The following is a 19,459-nucleotide window of genomic DNA, read 5'->3' on the forward strand; positions in this document are numbered from 1 at the left end:
ATTCATAAATCTATAATAAAACATTGATATCATATATTATTATTTAAAGTATTACTAAATAGATTATTTAATTACATGCATTACTTGAAATGATAAAAATGTATTAGAAGTAGTATGTATAGTAAAATAACACTAATCAAGATGAATAAATGCTGTAAAAACATTGTTACTTACTGCTGCATGTTTAGTACAAGTGGATGTGTCACTGAAGAAGGGTCTAATCTGGATGTCAAAACGGTGGTGAACTCTGTGCTCTTCATTTAAACCTAATTATACACGTACAACTTTACCTTTAAATACCTGCTAGAAGGTTGATTAAACATGACACAGGGTAAATGTGGAAATGTACTCAAGTGTCTGAACAATCTTCACAACAATTAAAGATGATCACGGACTCATGATTGGGCAAATAAAGAGATTATTCTTCCTGTTTATCTGGTTCTATGTACTGAATGCAACTTAATTTAATTACCAAGTTAATTTAGTTTATGAAATGGCTTTTATGATGCCATAGCACAGCAATCACGGAGCTAATTGAAGCCTGAAAACCTCCTACTGCAAGTAAAGATGGTGAGTCTCAATCTGCCGTATCAGTCCTGCTGTTCTTCTGCTACGATTGAGCCCCTGAGCAAAGCAAACAACCCCATAAAAGCCTTTCACCAAGGCAGACCACAAATACCGACGCACCTCCTGGTGCCATATTGACAAATACATGTTTTTAAATTGTCTACGGGTGAAGATTTAGATGCACAAATGGACAATTTTCATTTTCCATTAACAAACTGTTGTTGAAGCGATGTACCTACCGATCATGGGGGACTCTATAAAGCTCCAGGTGTTGGTCTGAGGGACGTAAGACTGTAAAACACCAGCCGAGCGCCCGGCCTCGTTCACGCCGCCGAACACGTAGATCTTCCCTCCGCAGACCGTGGCAGCTGCCGAATGAACGGGCTTGGGCAGCGGAGAGACGGTCTCCCACTGATTCGTGATGGTGTCGTACCTGAAGAAAACAGAAGGAAGACATTTGTAGCATTGCTGCTGTTTACTTCTAACTAGTTCTAACTGCAACAGACTTTCTCGCAACGAGTCCTAATGAAGACGCGGTGTTTTATTGTGAAAAGACGGCATCTAAAAAAAACACTATATACGAGCTAGTGACTGCAGCAGCATGATATCGGCATGGTTGTGCAAAATTCACAATTGAAGATGGCTCTTGTTTAATTTAGGAGTGTGGATTTCTAAATTAGCCACATCTTGCAGGAAGATGACTAAAATTTGAAGTGGACTGCAATTAAACGAGATTCAACACACAGTGCATTCTAGGAAGTTAAGCCCACAGAAGTTAAAAAATAAATCAATAAAAAGGATTAAATATATAGAATACATAGGTATCATTTTAAACACTATCTATCCATCTCTGTTTATAGTAAGTATGTCTTTCTCTCGCTACATAAACAATATATGAAATATCTAAACAAAAGTTCAGAATGTAATAAATGAAATATGAAATTGAACATGACTAAATATTAAACTAAATATTAAATATTAAACAAAAAATTAATTAGAAATGTCTCTCTCTATATAAAGTCTATGAAATATATAAACAAAAGTTTAAAATGTAATAAATATGATGAAATATATAATAAAACAAATTGAAAAAAGTTGTTAAAAATGAAATATATAGACAAAATAGGTGATATTTTAGACTAAAAAACAAATATGCTGAAGCAAAAGGTAGTTTCTTAAATATGATTTATTAAATACAAATTTCAAAATGTAGTAAATATCATGAAATATATAAACAAAAGTGAATTTATTAAAAATAATTAAATACATCTAAACCAAACATTATGTAGAAATTTACAAAAAGTATTAAATATGAAATAAACAAAAGTTAATCATTAAAAATGACAAATATTACTTAAAAATATTAAATATTTAAACTTAATAGATGGCATTTCAAAGATTATCCTTTTTATTCAATTAACTCGTTAATTTATTTAGATAAATATTTCTTTATAATTATATTATTTTAAAAATTAAATATTTAGACTAGAAAAATTATTTAATGTATACTTAGAAATTAAACTAAATTAAAGTTAAATAATTAAACTTAGTTATTTTAAAAAAATCTAATATATATATATACAAAATAAGGACTAAAAAGGTGGTATTTCAATGACTATCCTTTGTAATAAATTAACTTTTGTTAATCTATCTATCTAATGAAAAATGACAAATATTAATTATTTAAAAAATGTTAAATAGCTAGACTGAATAGGTGGCATTTAAAAGATTTTAACTGATTTAAAAAAATGAATTAACATATATAATTATTATAAAATTATTTAATTATTATTTTAAAATAATTATTAAAACGTGACTTTTAAGACTATTAAATTATTAAACTATTCAATTATTTTTAAAAATACAATTTTTTAATATAAAGAAAATAATACTTAGACTAAATAGGTGGTATTTCAATGACTATCCTTTGTAATAAATTAACTTACCTCATCTAGACATTTTACATTTTTCCACAACTTCTGTCAAGTTTGTCAAGCCAACATTAAAATTGCATTTTGTACATATTTTACAAAGTGTCTAATTTGAATGGATTTATATGACACCGCTCATACGAATGACCACCCCTAACCCCGACCCTAAACCTACCCCTCAGAGAAATCGTACAAAATCGTAAGAGTGAGTTTGTACGAATTAACCACCTTGCAAAATACACGCAAATTGGTTGTGAGATAGTGTGGATAATTCTGCAACACACAAAGCACAGTCTTGGCTATCATCAGTGATGAAGTGTCTAATGAAATGTCTCCCAGCCCTTCTGCCGATGAGCCACGCGCGTTCACGTACGACCCAGCGGAGCCGCGCGACCATACGGCGCATCATGCTTCCTCGCTTCACAGTATGTCGCGTGCTGCCATCAGAGGCCTGAACACGCAGCCATCCAGCTGGAGCGCTCATCCCGCACCATTGTTCTCAGGATCAGTAATCAGGCCTCCGTCGATTCTAATTGCTCTCAATGACGACCGAGAGAACTCCACCAGCGTCTGTCCGTGTTCATCTATCTCCCGTCAGGCGCCGAAAAGGTCAGCGCGAACGCCTGAGTCAGCTAGAGAACGGTCACGGAGATCGGACGGCGACTGAAGCGTTTGGCTCTTGCGGCTATTGATGAATGATTCAAACATATAAGGACACGGAACACAATTACGCAGCGAAAGTAACCGATTACTAACCGCAGATACTTTCGGTATGATAAATGCATGAACAGCTTTGCCAATATTTCAATTCACTGCAGGCAACATTAGTGAAGGTATAAAGATGATGAGAAAAGGAATACAGCAGGCAGGAGGAGAAGCCTCGGGCTACAAATACATTAGCAACAGCTAGTACAAATCGAGTGAGACGCCGCAGCCATCAAATAATGCAAAAATGCTGAAAGTAATGACGAGTGACTCAACTATCCGAGTTTACCTTTGACAAGTTTTACCTTTTTAGCACACGCTTGAATAAGATCATCGCCTCTGCTGTTTTGACACTACAAACTACTTTTTGCGGTTGATTCCATTAGTCTTATTTACTGCGTAATTTACTGTTATAGTTACTAAGCGTTTGTCTGCATTGTTGTTTCTTTACTCCATTACCTCCCTGCAATAGGACAATAAAAATAATAAGCCTGACATCAACTTTAACTCCATGAATATTGTACACTTAAAAAAAAAAAAAAAAAAAAAAAAAGCTTTAACTGCACAAATGCATGTTTTTCCAGGTTAGAACTCTAAGAAATGTTTGATAGATGTTTGATTATTATGTTATAATTTTCAGAAAATTTTTGAAAATAACTATTTAATGTTTTTTAAAGAATCTCTTCTGCTCACCAAGCCTGCATTTATTTATTTTTTTATTGTGAAATATTTTTCCCATTTAAAATAACTGCTTTCTATTCAAATATATTTTAAAATATAATTTATTTCTGTGATCAAAGCTGAATTTTCAGCATCATTACTCCAGTCTTCAGTGTCACATGATCCTTCAGAAATCATTCTAATATGCTGATTGGCTGTTCACGAAACATTTTTATTATTATCAATATTTAAAACAGTTGAGTACATTTTTTCAGGATTCTTTGATGAATAGAAAGATCTAAAGATCAGCATTTATCTGAAATAAAACACTTTTGTAAGATCTTTTTTGTAACACATTTTTGTAACATCCCCAACATTATCATTTATTTAGCAGGGATGCTTTAAATTGATCAAAAATGATGATAAAGACATTTATAATGTTACAAAGATTTTTATTTCAGATAAATGCTGTTCTTCTGAGCTTTCTATTCATCAAAGAAACCTGAAAAAAAATCTACTCAGCTGTTTTCAGTATAATAACAATAATAATAAATGTTTTTGAGCAGCAAATCAGAATATTAGAATGATTTCTGAAAGATCATGTTCCTGGAGTAATGATGCTAAAAATACAGCTTTGAAATCACAGGAATAAATTACATTTTAAAATATATTTAAATACAACAGTTATTTTAAAAAGCAAAAATATTTGCTGTTTTTGCTGTATTTTGATAATATAAATACAGTCTTGATGAGCAAAAGGTGACGAGTGCCACATTTTTATTTGTATTTAAAAAAACATATTTGAAAATCTGGAATCAGAGGGTGCCAAAAAATAAAAAATAAAAAATCAAAATATTGAGAAAAGTTACCTTAAAAGTTGTCCAAATGAAGTTCTTAAGAATGCATATGAATAATCAAAAATTAAATTTTAACACTTTACGGTAGGAAATTTACAAAATACGTTATGGTACATGACCTTTACTTAATATCTTAATGACTTAGAAAAATCAATAATTTTGACCCATACAATGTATTTTTGGCAACTGCTACAAATATATCCGTGCGACTTATGACTGCTTTTGTGGTCCAGGGTCACATATATTGTTCAAAAATAGTCAAAGTGCAATTTAGTTTTAGTTTAATTTAATTTAGTTTTTGAGTAACTGAGTAAATAATTTGAGTACTAACTTAAATTCATTTCTAATTTTCAGTCAGTTTTTTCAGTTTTAGTAATTGTGTTATGTGTTCATCATATTTAATAATCCTTTTTCCCCATTTAGGTTTTTTTTTAGATTTCAGTTTTAGTTTTAGTAAATTTTGCACTAAATGAAACGATGAAATGATTTAGTTTTAGTAATTTTGTGCCATTTTTATAATTGTTTAAACATTTTTAAAATGTGTTTTTAATTTTCACATATATTTTTAATACTGTTAATATTTTAATATTTATGTTAATAAACATTTTATTAATATTATATATTTTATTTCAGAATTTATTTTAAAAAAATTCTAAATCAATTTTTTATTTCTATTTTTTTATTTTAGTTTTTGTAATTCTGTTAATTTTCTTCTTTTTAATTTATTTTTATTTTAAATAAAACTAATTTGATTTCAGTTTAGTTTTAGCAAACTAAATTTTTGAATCTGAAGGCTGAATAAATATGCTTTCCATTGATGTATGGTTTGTTAGGACAGGACAATATTTAGCAGAGATACAACTATTTGAAAATCTGAAATCTGAGGGTGCAAAAAAAATAATTATTGAGAAAATCACCTTTAAAGTTGTCCAAGTGAAGTAGCAATGCATATAACTAATCAAAAATTAGTAATGTTCTTCATCGAACATGATCTTTACTAAAGAAAAATTGATCAATTTGACCTGTACAATGTATTGTTGGCTATTGCTACAAATATACCTGTGCTACTTAAGACTGGTTTAGTGGTCCAGGGTCACATATATTGTTCAAATGTAGTCAAAGTGATCCTTGATGACCTTCTAAGCCAGTGCACTATAGAGGCGACTTAGAAGGGAATGAAATGAGAATGAGTCCGAGTGAATAAGGTATGAAGCACATCATAATGGATGTTATCCAGGTGGATGCGCCGGGCCGATCTGTCCTCTATGATGATCTCCTCAGCGCTCCTGTAATTATAAGAGCTACTGTACTGTGACCCACATTCACCCGCCTCACAATCCACTCTCTATTTAATCACATGAGAGCCGGAGGGGAGGGAGGAGGAGGAGGCGGAGTCTCTGATTGGCTGCTTTGATAACCTGTGCCTGCGGGGAGCCAATGAGAAGACGCTGATGCGTGTCCAGTGATGAGGGCTGTTAGGAAACATGAATAGAAAATCTCCTCGTGTTCGCTCCGATAAAGCCAGCACCTCATTTAAATGATAGCGAACGGCACTTCTCAGCTCCTGTCTGACCTTATCGTTCCTCCCGTCCTTGACGAAGCGCTTTATCCGCCGGCCCTCTCAGGTATATCCACACAACGCGATTGCGGTCAGGGGTCAAGTTCGTTCCACTTGGCGTGCCGGCGGCGTAAACACGCTCGGCGAGGGCCGGAATCGATACGTGGAGGGCGTCTCTCATTATTTGAGGGATTTCGAAAGCATTAAGCAAATGATCTGTGCTAGATTGAAGAGCATCAAAACACACCTGCAACGTGCAAATGAAACTCTTTGTTAATGCACCAAGATGACAGAGTTCATTAGTCTGTTTACTGTGATTGCTATTATTAGTGTTTGCCAAGTTAAACATCCTCGATGGACGACTCATTGTGAGACACACACAACACCTGCAGCACCCTAGCAACTACATAGCAGCAACTTAAGATCAGTGTTAATTTAGTACTATTAATATACTATTATATTAATTGCTTTTACCTTTTTTAGCCTTTATTTTAGTATTTTTATTTTATATTTCTTTTTAGTTTTTTTTTGTAATTAACTTAACGTAAACTCATTTAAGTTTTTCAGTTTTTCACTTCAGTTTTAACCATTGTATGTGCTTGCCATTTTTATGAATATTTTTTTGTTACCATTTATCTTTTTTATAATTTTTTATATTTCTGTTTAATTAATTAATTTATTTATTTAGCCTTAGCAGTGTTTTTTTGTATGTTCTAGTAAACTTATTTTATTTCAGTTTAGTTTTAGTAATACTGTCCCATTTTTATAATTGATTTAATAATAATAATAATAATAATTATTATTATTATTATTATTATTATTATTATAGTTTTTTTCTTCTTCTTCTTTTTAGGTTTAGTATTTTTAGTCATTCTGGTTTAAATTAAATTAATTTTACTTAAAAATGTTGCCAAGGCAAAATATTTTTTTAATTAAAATTTTTCATTTCTATTTTAGTTTTAGTAATTTTGTTTTGTGCATCCTTCATTTTCTTCTTATTTTTTTATTTTTCTATTTAACTTTAATTTATTTTAATTTTTAAATTAGTTTCAGTAATACTGTGCCATTTATATAATTTATTTTATAATAGAAATAATAACAATATTTATTTATTTCCCGTTTTAGCGTTTTTTGTAATTTTGGTATTTTTAAACTAAATTAAACTCTTTTTTTTTTTTTTCAAAATGTTTACCAAGGAAAAATGTACATTTTTTTTTCAAAGTGTTTTTTATTTTAATTTTTCATTTCAATTTTAGTTTTTGTAATTTTGTTACGTGCATCCTTAAGTTTCTTCTTCTTATTTTTTGTTATATCATATTTCTATTTAGCGGTCATTTATTTTTAACATTTATTTTTAACATTATATAACATCTTTTTTTTTTCTATTCTAACTTATCATTTAAGTCAACATTTCTAATTTTCATTTTTTTCCAAGAGTTTTTTTTAAATTGTAAGTTTACATTTAAATTTTTAATTAAAAAGTATTTTTTTTAACTTTTAGTAATTTGATGTGCTTATGCTATTATTATTTTTTACATTTCTATTTAGCTTTAATTTCTTTTTATTGCAGTTTTTAGGGGTTTTTTTATTTTAGAACTTAAACTGAATGTATTATTAATTTATATTCATTTTCATTTTTCAAGTTTTTAAAGTTTATTTGTCCAATTAGCAAAAACTAATGTGAATAGTTTTAGGTTTATTTTTTCCATTTTTTTTTTTTTATTGTAAGTTTACATTTAATTTTTTTTATTTATTTTAGTTTTAGTAATTTGATGTGCTTATGCCATTATTTTACATTTCTGTGTAGTGTTATTTTCTTTTTATTTCAATTACAACACTGCTTGAGATCCACAGAACAATCTGAATAGCAACACGTGGCAATCGCACAGTCTTGCATCACGCTGGCAACTTTTGCACAGAAAGCACAGTGAGGAACTGCAGACATCTAGCTATGAATGCATTTAATTCATAATTATTACCATCTTTTATATTACTGCTGTTGCTGTTTTATAAAAGAAATGAGCCCCGAGAGGCCATTCTAATGATTTTACAGCAGTTAGGAGGCTTTTCAGCTTCACGTCATGCCTAATTACACTCTTTTCTGGGGTAAAATCACTGTAACGCAGTCTCTCGTGGCTTGTAGCTTTAATTCACATATATGCACGTAGAATTCAACACATTTCACAGTTTCAAAACTATTTCATTTACAATAAGAATGTTTCTTTTTTCTTTTGGACAATAAAAGCAAGACTCATGTCGACTTGTCAAGGATAACAAAGTCAAAAGCTGCTTTTCATTGCCGGCTTTGTTAGCATAAAAGGCATCCGGTATGTACATAAAAACAAATATAGAGAACATGAAAAAAGTTAATCTAACAAAAGCATTTTACCTTTATCTTTTATTACTGTATTATTAGAGATTGACTGCAGTGAATTGCAGTCAAAACAGCTGTGAATATATCAAATATTTTTTTAAATAAAACATTATCTGCTCTTATGTAGATTCTGATCAAATAATGAAGTCAATATCAAATATGAATACATTTTTATTTATAGAATATATATAATAGTAATTATTATTACTTGACATATAATCTATAAGTAATATGTATATACTATTATAATATTAATTACAATTGTACTTTTAGTTTTAGCGTTTATTTTAATGCTTTGTTGGATTTTTTAATATTTCTATCTACCTTTATTTTCATTTCAGTTTTAGTAAGTATACTGTAACACTAACTTAAACTCAGTTTAATTCAGTTATTTTCCAAGGCAACATTCATACTTTTTATTCAAGTTTTTAAAGTGTTTTTATTTGTATTTACTCATTTTGCGTGTGTGCCATTTTTTATCATAATTTAAAATTTCTATCAAGGTTTAGTAAGGTTTTAGTAATTCTACTATTATTATCTATTATTTCTTTCTTTCTTTTAAATTAGGTTTTTAATTCAATTTTAGTTTTAGCCATGTTTTTAAAATGTGCATCTGCTATTTTATCATTATTATTATTATTATTATTATTATTATTAATTAGATTTCAATTATATTTATTTTTGTTTCAGTTTTAATCATTGTATTACTTAAACTCATTCTCAGTTATTTTCCAAGGCAACATTCATCATTTGTATCCAAATTTTTAGTGTTTCTATTTACTTTTGTTGTTGTTGTTAATTTTATGTGTATGCTATTAATTTCTATTAAGGTGTATTTTTTATTTCTGTTCTAGTATAAGTAGTTTTAGTTCTTTATTTTATTTTACTTTAAATTAGGTTTTCAATTCAATTTTACCATGTGGATTTACCATTTTATTATTATTATGATTATTATTATTATTATTATTATGTACATTTTATTTTATTTATTTCAGTTTCAGTTTTAGTAATTTTCTTACTTAAACTTATTTCAGTTATTTCCCAAGGCAACATTTATCATTTTTATTTAAGTTTTAAGAGTTTTTTTTTCTTTTTAATGCTTAATTTTGCTTAGGTTTTCAATTAGATTTTAGTTTTAACATTTTTATGTGCATCTGCCATTTTAATATTTTAATTAATATTATATTATTTTCATATTTCTATTTATTTATTTTTATATTTATATATATTTATTTAAATAAATAAATGTATCATTTATAATTTTAAGTTTTTATGATGCTTTTATTTGCATTTTAGTTTTAATAATTATATGTGTATGCCATTTTTATTGTTTTTTCTATTAAGGTTTATTTTTTATTTCTAGTAATTTAGTATTAACTTCAACATTTAATTTAATTTTTTATTTTTTTGCCAAGACAACATTTCTAATTTCTAATTATATATAATTTAATTTCTATAATTTCTAAATTCTAATTTATTTTTTATGATTTTTTTCAATTTATTCTTTTTTTATTAATTTTTCAATTCAATTTTAATTTTAGTAAATTTGTTATGTGCATCTGCCATTGTGTTATTTATTTATTTTTTTTTTTTACATTTCTATTTTAATATCATTTATTTTATTTTTATTTCAGTTTTAGTAATTTTAGTACTAATTTTACTACTAATTTTACTTAAACTCACTTTTCTGTTCTTGAATAAGGTAAATATTAAATAGGAATGCATTTTCATGTATATAATATAGTATAATGTTTAATACTAGTCTTTTTTTTTTTTAATCACTTTTTAGTTCACGTTTATTTTACCGTGTTATTAATTTTACGCCTACAGTTACTTTGCTTTACACAACTTCAGTGTCTAAAAATGTTTGAAATCAAGTTTCCATCATATTATAAGTTAACAATAAGGGTTTATTGGAATAAATGGAAATAAATGGAAACTTGAACTGTTCTGTGCAATGAAATTCATGGTTGGAGATGTCTAGGAACTACGTGTAGCTCTTTTCTGAGAGATAAATGCCTTAAAATAGATGTGCATTTTTTAAAACAAAGCATTGCGATGGCAGAATAAGACATTCTTTCACCCTTTGTGTCCCGTCACAATAAATAAACAGCATTCGACGGACTTAATTTGCAGTCTGAATCTTGTTTCACGCACGCTAAAGCGGTTTGTAATTGAGGTTACGGCCCCTCACAGAGACATCACTGACAGCTTCAGCTTCCTCACACGTACAAGCTGCTGCAATTAAACTTCTGTATTATTTATTGCAAAGTAATCAGCGCTGGAAATGGCTTGCGCCGTGAACGGCTGCCGTGTGAACGCGTTGGGCTGCCGTGACGTCACAATCTGAGCGTGAATATCGTTCACGGCGCTGTCTGAACACGTCCGGCTTTTGTTTCTGCTGAGAACGGCCGGGGAAAGACTGGGTTTGCGTCTGGGCTCTGTGACAGGCTTCCCTGCGTTCTTTCCGGCTACAAACGCTGTAGCTGTCACCGGGATCAGAGGTTAATTGTGCAGGGACACTGCGGGATGACAGCCGCGTCATAGCCCTTCTCTTGGGAGAATAAATACAAGTCGCCAATTCTCTTCAGAAAAGAGTGACCTTTGCTTCCTGAGGTCTTTATAAAAGTCATCTGGTTGAACCGTCTATAGATAAAGATCCTTTTACAGGCCAGTTCGCCAGTCTTGAGGACCTGCTGTGACACATGCTATTAAAGATCTAGAGAAATGAATGCCAGGGCTAAGTCACTTGCTAGATGCGCAGTTGTTTATTGCAGATTATTAGTGTCAAGTTTAACAGTACAGCTGTTCTAGGATGTTTCATCAAACTAAAATATAGTTCAAATGACAAACATCTCAATAAATTATATATGTGTATATAATAAAATAAACAAAAACATACAATAATATATATATTTTTTTTTAAATCAGCAAATTCCTTCTGTTACATAGTAATATTTCTTTATAAGACATTACATTTTTTTCTCTTAAACATTATATATAAGTAATATTTATATACTGTTATAATATAAATGTTTAGCTTTTATTTTAATATTTTGTTATATTTTTGTATATTTCTATTAGTTTCAATTTATTTTCAGTTTAGTTTTAGTAAGTATAGCACTAGCTTAAACTCAGTTTATTTTAGTTATTTGCCAAGGCAACATTAATCATTTTCAAGTATTTTTATTCTGTTTTAATATACAATTTAGTTCTAGTAATTTGTATGTAATTAATTTAGTAATTTAATGTTTTCATTTGATTAATTATGCTATTATTATTATTTTTACATTTCTTTTCAGCTTTATTTTTTTATTTTTTGCAGTTTTAGTCATTTTAGTATTAACATTTTCTAGTAGGGTTTTTTTTCATTAGGTTTTCAAGGCAATTGTAGATTTAGCCATTTCATTTAAATTGGTGAAATTAATAAGCATCTCTCTCTCTCTCTTCCTCTCTATATTTATTTATTTATTTATTATTATTTATGTAATAAAAGTAAAAATGTATTGTTTATTATTATTATTATTATTATTATTATTATTATTATTTATGAAGTAAAAAGTAAAAACATTATTTATTGAAATATTATTATTATTATTATTATACTTTTTCTATGAAGTAAAATGTAAACAAAAATACTTAAGGTCTTTCTGCCTCTAATTTTATCAAAATTTTATTTCAGTGTGTTACTTGCTGCTTCTTCATAATTAATTGTGAAATTTACTAAAAAATGTTTCTACAATATTTTCCCCCTTTAATGCCTTATGTGCACAGCAGAAAAAAATAAATAAATAAAAAAGAATTCATTATTAAAAGCAGACAAAACAAATATCTAAGAATATTTAACAAATATAACAAAAAAAAAAAAAAAAAAAAAAGATACAAATATAAATGTGCCTTTGAAAGATACATGGGGTGCTCTTTGAATTGTTGAATAAAAATACAAATATTAAAATAAAATAAAATACTATATAAATATTATATTGTGTATTATATCATACATATATATTTAGTTTTTTTGTTTTGTTTTTTACTTCAAAAATGCACATTTGATTTAGTGTGTAAATACATACATATATATTCACAGCTGAATAATTAAAAAAAAAATGTCAAAGAATCATTCTGGAATCAAATCATGACTTCTAGAATTGGATCAAATCGAGAAATGCCTTAAGTCTCCTTCCCCTCACAGAAACTAATTGGAAAAAAGTCATAAAACGAATTAAAGCTGCTGAAACGAACTAAAACCAAAGTGCAAAGAGCATTTGAATCAAACCAAATGAATATAAAAATGCAAAGGATATCAACCTGGGCACAGAGCGTCTCTGAACAAGTTAATTAAGGTGTGTGTTATCTGCTGCGCTGCTAATAGCTTCATCACCGTCTCTAAATTAATTCTTTAGAGCTTCCACACTTTGGTCAAGAATACTGACAGAAATCTGTGTCAATATCAATAAATTAATAGGCTCCAGAAGTGATAAGTAACCTACATTGGTTCATTATTTAATATATTTACACACTTTTTCATTATTTATCAAAGTTCACATTTAAAATATCGAAATTACAAAAGCAAAATAAAAAACTAGTCGCTTCACTGCATACTTATTATTCTTACAATGCCACACTACATTCACTTACAGAAGCAAATAACCTTCAGAATCAAGCAAGAACTACCGGAATTACAGAAGTAAACATAAACCTGATCATGAGCTAGAAAAATCACATACAGAATAATAACAGAACAACAACGTAATCAAGGACAGAATGAACACTGAAATAAATGTTCAAGCTGGAGCCTGTGGTTATTTCTCAATGAAGGGTGAAAGGTGCTCATACAAAACACAGCCATTTATAGCTGTTACAGTCACCATTTACTTCAAATCATTCTAATTCAGAATAATTTAAAATAAAATAAAATAAAATAAAATTATATTTTATAAAATAAAATAAAATTTAAAAAATATTTTATAAATCAACATATTCCCTCTATGTTTCTGGACATAGAAATGTTAATTCACCCATTCACTCACAAATCATAAAATAAAATAAAATGTATATTTTAGAAATTCACATATTCCTTCTATCTGGACATAGTAATGTTGACTCATCTATTCACTCACAAATCCTAAAATAAATAATAAAAAATAAAATCAGTATTTTATAAATCACATATACCTTCTATCTGGACATAACAATGTTAACTCACCTATTCACTCACAAATCATAAAATAAAATAAAAGAAATATTTTAGAAATCAACATATTCTTTCTATCTGGACATAGCAATAACTATCCATTTCCTCACAAATCATAAATAAAATATAAAATAAGTTGCTCAGAAGGACCTAACAGTTGATAGATTAGGTCAAACTGTAATTGCATTAAATTAATTTTATTTAATTCAGCACACACATACTGTGGTAAAAAAAAATATATATATATATATATTCGTAGTTTTTGGTAAGTACGATTTTTTCTTGATTTTGATGCTGACTAGTGTTACATCTGGATTTGCCTCAACTAAGTGCTTCTAACAAGCGGTGTAAAATCGTTAAATCCACAGACTACTTCTTCCTTGTATCTTAACATCTTTTAAACACTATTCTGTTTCCTGGTGGATAAAAATCAGCTTTTTGGTTGTGTTTGTAGTACGCATGAGATGTTCATTTCATCTGACATTAGTTCTGTTAAATTCATCTAATCTGCTCTTAAAGGGCCGGTACGATCAGCGCACACAGATAAGTCTAATAATCTCTCTGATCTCACCAATTTGTGATGTGGCTCTTCCAGGCTTCCAGTGGCGTTTGCACACACAGTATCCGTTCTCAATCTCCCTCTATCGCTGCAGAGGGCACCTTGAGCCTCCGTCAGGAGAACTCCACACAGCACTCCGACTTAATTGGATTTGTGCATCACACACAAATTGTGACATTACAACTCGACGGCGGAGTAGGTCATGCGGCAATTACCAAAGCTCGCGGCGCGAGCGGTCGCGGCCACGGAAGCTCGCCTAAGACTTCATTACCCGCCCGGCGCTTCCCTTTTCATTATGTGCTGCATGTAGCGGTGCTTACCATACACCCGAGTGCTGCTGTTCGAGCCGGCGCAAGATCCACGGACGCAGGTGACGGCAACAGAACAGCCTGTGACTGTGCGTTTGGTGTCTTTAATGAGACACAGCCATCTTTCACTGCTGCCCACGGTCTGCTTTAAAGAAAGACTCAGCGGCACTTTACTTTTATCTGTGACTTTACATCTCAGCTTCAACTTCTTAATATCATTTTTAAAAAGGCTGCATTATTGTCATCCATCTACTCATCACAGGTTTGAATGGTGAAGACATCACGGTCAAAAGTTTGGAATAATTATGTTTTTATGTTTTTGAAAGACAGCTCTTTGGCTCACCAAGGCTGCATTTACTTGATCAAACATACAGGAAAAAACAGTAATATTGTGAACTATTATTACAATTTACAATAACTGTTTTCTATTTGAATATATTTTAAAATGTAATTTTTTCCTGCAATGCAAAGCTAAACTTTCAGCATCATTACTCCAGTCTTAAGTATCACAAGATCCTTAAAAATAATATATATATAAATACTAGAAATATTTTATATATGAAAAATGATTAAAAGTATGGTAAATATATATGGTAAATTAAAGTATGGTAAATATATATATATATATATATATATATATATATATATATAAATATAAATAATTGTGTATATGTGTATAATTAACCACACTTTAATCATTTTTTATAAATAAAATAATTCTTGTATGTATAGTAATATTTTAGATATACTAAAACATATTTTAGGTATTAATATACACAAGTAAAAATATTTTAGATTTTCCTATAAAATATAAAATATTCACTGAAATCCACATAATATAAATAATTCAACAATATAAATAATATTAATATAATAATATTGTATTGAACAATTTCTCTCAATAAAATGCAAGTATTTCTAGCAAGAAATATAATAATATTTTAGATACAATAAATATTGTTAAATAATGTTATGCTTTTATAAACGTAAAAGTAAAAATATTTAAGATTTTACATAAAACATATAATCATATAATCCTGCTAATGTCATATAATCCTTCTAATATCCATACAATAATAAAATAATAAAATTGACAATAAAAATGAACGGCGCATTATTGGGCCATCCCAAAGAGGCACAAAATCACTTTTACGGACTTTCTCATTAAATGTACCCTCCTGGTGGAATGACCTGCCCAACTCAATCCGAACAGCTGAGTCCTTAGCCATCTTTAAAAATCGGCTAAAAACACATCTCTTCCATCTTTATTTGGCTCTTTGACTCTAGCGCTCTCTATTCTAATTCTATTCTTTATAAAAAAAAAAAAAATCTCTTTTAGACGTATACTCTATTCATTTACTTATATTTTCTAAAAAAATATCTTCTACCTATTATTTATTTATTACACAATTAACAAAAAACAAAAAAAAGCCTCTAACACTAGCTTGCTTTTTCTTTTAAATTCTATCTGTTTTCTTTATTATGTTATAAAAAAAAAACTTGATACGTGTACTGTGTTAGGCTAACTGAGACTTGTAATATCTCTTGCATGTTATTTCCCTTTTGTTGATTTTGATTGCTTGTATTGTCCTCTTTTGTAAGTCGCTTTAGATAAAAGCGTCTGCTAAATGTCTAAATGTAAATGTAAATAAAAAAAAATATATAGTATTTATAGTAATATTTCAGATATAATAAATATATTTTAGGTATTTATATACACAAGTAAAAATAGGTTATATTTTTTCACATTTTATATAAAAATATAAAATATTCACTCTCACATAATCCTTTTGAAATCCATATAATACTATAAATAATCATATTTTAATATTTTTTATATATAAAATATTTATAGTATTTATAGTAATATTTCAGATATAGTATAAGATATAATATTCTTTCACACAATCTTTCTGTATAATAAATAATAAAAATACACAGCATTCATTTCACATTATAAATTGCTTTACTGTGATTTTTGATCATTGATTCACTGCATCCTTGCTTCTGAATCCATATAATGAAATAATATACTATTAATAAATAATACTATTAAAACTGTATATTTTAATAATTGTATATATAAAATGAAATATTTATAATATTTATAGTAACAAATATTATATTGAATATATATTTTATGCATTTATATACACAGGTTAAAAACATAAGAAATAAAATTTATATATATATATATATATATATATATATATATATATATACACACACACACACACACACACACACACACACACATAGCAAAACCAGCTAAAATACCAGCTAGTATACATCCATCAAATACTTTTACTTTAAACTCGCTAAATCCCAGCCTCAGCCCAATCAGAAGTACCAGTACTTGCATAGAAACCTATATATAAAGAGTTCAGATGCAAAAGCCTCTAAATCCATCTGACAGTTTACTTTAAAATAAGCATTTTTATCAGGCTCCTATGTATAGATTTCTATGTAAATACCGGCACTTGCTGTATAAAAGACCCAAACTTATCATATTTCAAGCAAAATCTGTCCCACAAGACAAACCAAGTCAGACTTGTCCGCACAAAATGAAGTTAAATTAAACATGTCATTTAAGTTAATTTGAGCTCTGGAATAGGTCAGCCAGAATAATCACTGTGTAATACTGAGAATAATTTTTATGTCAAAAAGTAGAAACTCGGAGTGCTATTAAAATGATTGTTTGAATTACTTTTGAATATTTTTAAGCATAATATCTTGTAAATGAGCCAACACTCCATTACAAACCTGATCTCCACATCTATACACTACACAAATTATTCATTTATTCATAAAAACAGCACCAATAATATATCATGACATCACAACCAGCATATCTCCTGGAGAAAACTGGATATTCCTAATCTTTCCCACGGCTCCGTTCATCATTGTATTGTCTCGCTCCCTGTTTCTCGAGCACGAGCCGTATCTTCCGTCAGCAAACCCTCGGGTTTCCACAGCTGGAGGGGCAGAGGGAAAGCAGGAAGGAACAAGAGAAATGAGTTGCCTGCCGGTGCAACTTGGAAATCTCCCAAACCATCAGCCAGTCATTTATCTGGCTGATGGTACACAGTCTCCCTCAGACATCCATTACTTCCACCAACCTAATACCCTCCTTGGGTGTAGCCGAAATATATCCCCGTCAGAGCACACGACTGCAGAAGTGACACCGCCGGCCCACGGGCAGATCTGGGGTCAGTGAATATTCAGGGCCTCTCTGAACACATGTCAGACTACATACTGAAGTAAGACACGTTTTATCTGTTTTGAGTCATTTTTTCATGAAGTAAACCTCTTAATTTTTTACTGAGGTGAATGATAAAAAGTTGTCACTAACCTCAGGCAAGGCCAAATATTAGACTTTGACTCTGTTGTCAGGCGGACGAATTTGGTGTTTCTGTGTCCAGTGTGAACTGCGCGCTGATGAAAGATTTATGTCAGCGACGTGCTGGGTGTTTGTTTAGAGGTAAACAGGCAGTTAGATAAAATATAGTTGCTGGTTTTGCCCGAGTTTGTGGGGTTGATGGAATCGTGTCTTATTAAGAGTTTCACAAGAACCACAAACTTCTTCGCCAACAGAATCCTTGAGCAAACTGTATATTGTGTGTCTCTGAGTCTATGGGAAATTTTTTGCTGCTTATTATCTGGATGGAAAGAAACTTTGTCAACAAACTGGTTTATTATTTTTGCTTTTCTCAGTGCCATGATTTATATAAGGCGTCACCTTATTTAGAAAGATGAATATTTTAAGTATATATATGATGATAGCATCATTACTCCAATCTTCAGTTTTACATTATCCTTCAGAAATCCATATAATAATAAAATAAAAAAAATATGTTTATATAATATTAAAATAGTATTTTTTATAGTAATAATTATAGCAATATCAGATATAATAAATATATTTATCCATTTATATACATTTTTGCATTTTATATAAAAATAGAAATATTCATTGTCACATAATCCTTCTGAAATTTTACATATAATATTAATACTGTATATTTCCTATTTTTCTGTATAAAATGACAATTTGTAGTTATAAATATTATAGTAATAAATAAGACATAATAAATATATTTAAGCATTTATTCTATAAATTATACATGTATATATAATTAACAGTATATTTTAATAATTTTCTATAAAAAATGTAAAATATGTTTAGTGTCACATAATCCTTCTGAAATCCATATAATAACATAAAAAAAATAAAACTTATATATGTATATAAATTATTAATACAGTACATTTTAATAATTTTCTATATAAAATGAAATATTTATAGCATTTATAGTAATAAATGTTATAGTAATATTTCAGATATATTTATAGCAATATTTAAGACATTAAATATATTTTATGCATTTATATGCACAGGTAAAAATATTTTATATTTTTATAATTTATACAAAAAAAATTTAAAATAATCAGTGTCTCATCAGTGTCTTCTGAAATCCATATTATAAAAATAATAAAATTATATATGTATATATAACATTAATACAGTATATTTAAAAAAATCTATATAAAACTAAATATTTATAGTATTTACAGTAATAAATATTATAGTAATATTTCAGATATAATAAATATATTCTATGCATTTATATACACAGGTAAAAATATTTTTGATTTTTATAACTGATATAAAATATTCAGTGTCACATAATTCTTCCAAATTCTATATAATAATAAAAATGCATGTATACATAATATTAATACAGT

At 28.8% G+C, this 19,459-nt stretch overlaps 1 protein-coding gene across 4 annotated transcripts in view; it reads right to left on the reverse strand.

Annotated features, from left to right (window-relative positions):
- The window catches only part of LOC127183168 (kelch-like protein 29), a 331,992-nt gene that overhangs the window by 6,082 nt on the left and 306,451 nt on the right, over positions 1-19,459 (reverse strand). For all 4 annotated transcript variants that reach the window (XM_051139032.1, XM_051139031.1, XM_051139033.1 and 1 more), the window contains one exon: positions 807-1,000. In XM_051139032.1, the coding sequence (XP_050994989.1) occupies positions 807-1,000 (194 nt within the window). The remainder of the gene's footprint in view (positions 1-806; positions 1,001-19,459) is intronic.

This window comes from Labeo rohita, chromosome 20, assembly GCF_022985175.1.
Source record: "Labeo rohita strain BAU-BD-2019 chromosome 20, IGBB_LRoh.1.0, whole genome shotgun sequence".
Taxonomy (NCBI): Eukaryota; Metazoa; Chordata; class Actinopteri; order Cypriniformes; family Cyprinidae; genus Labeo; species Labeo rohita.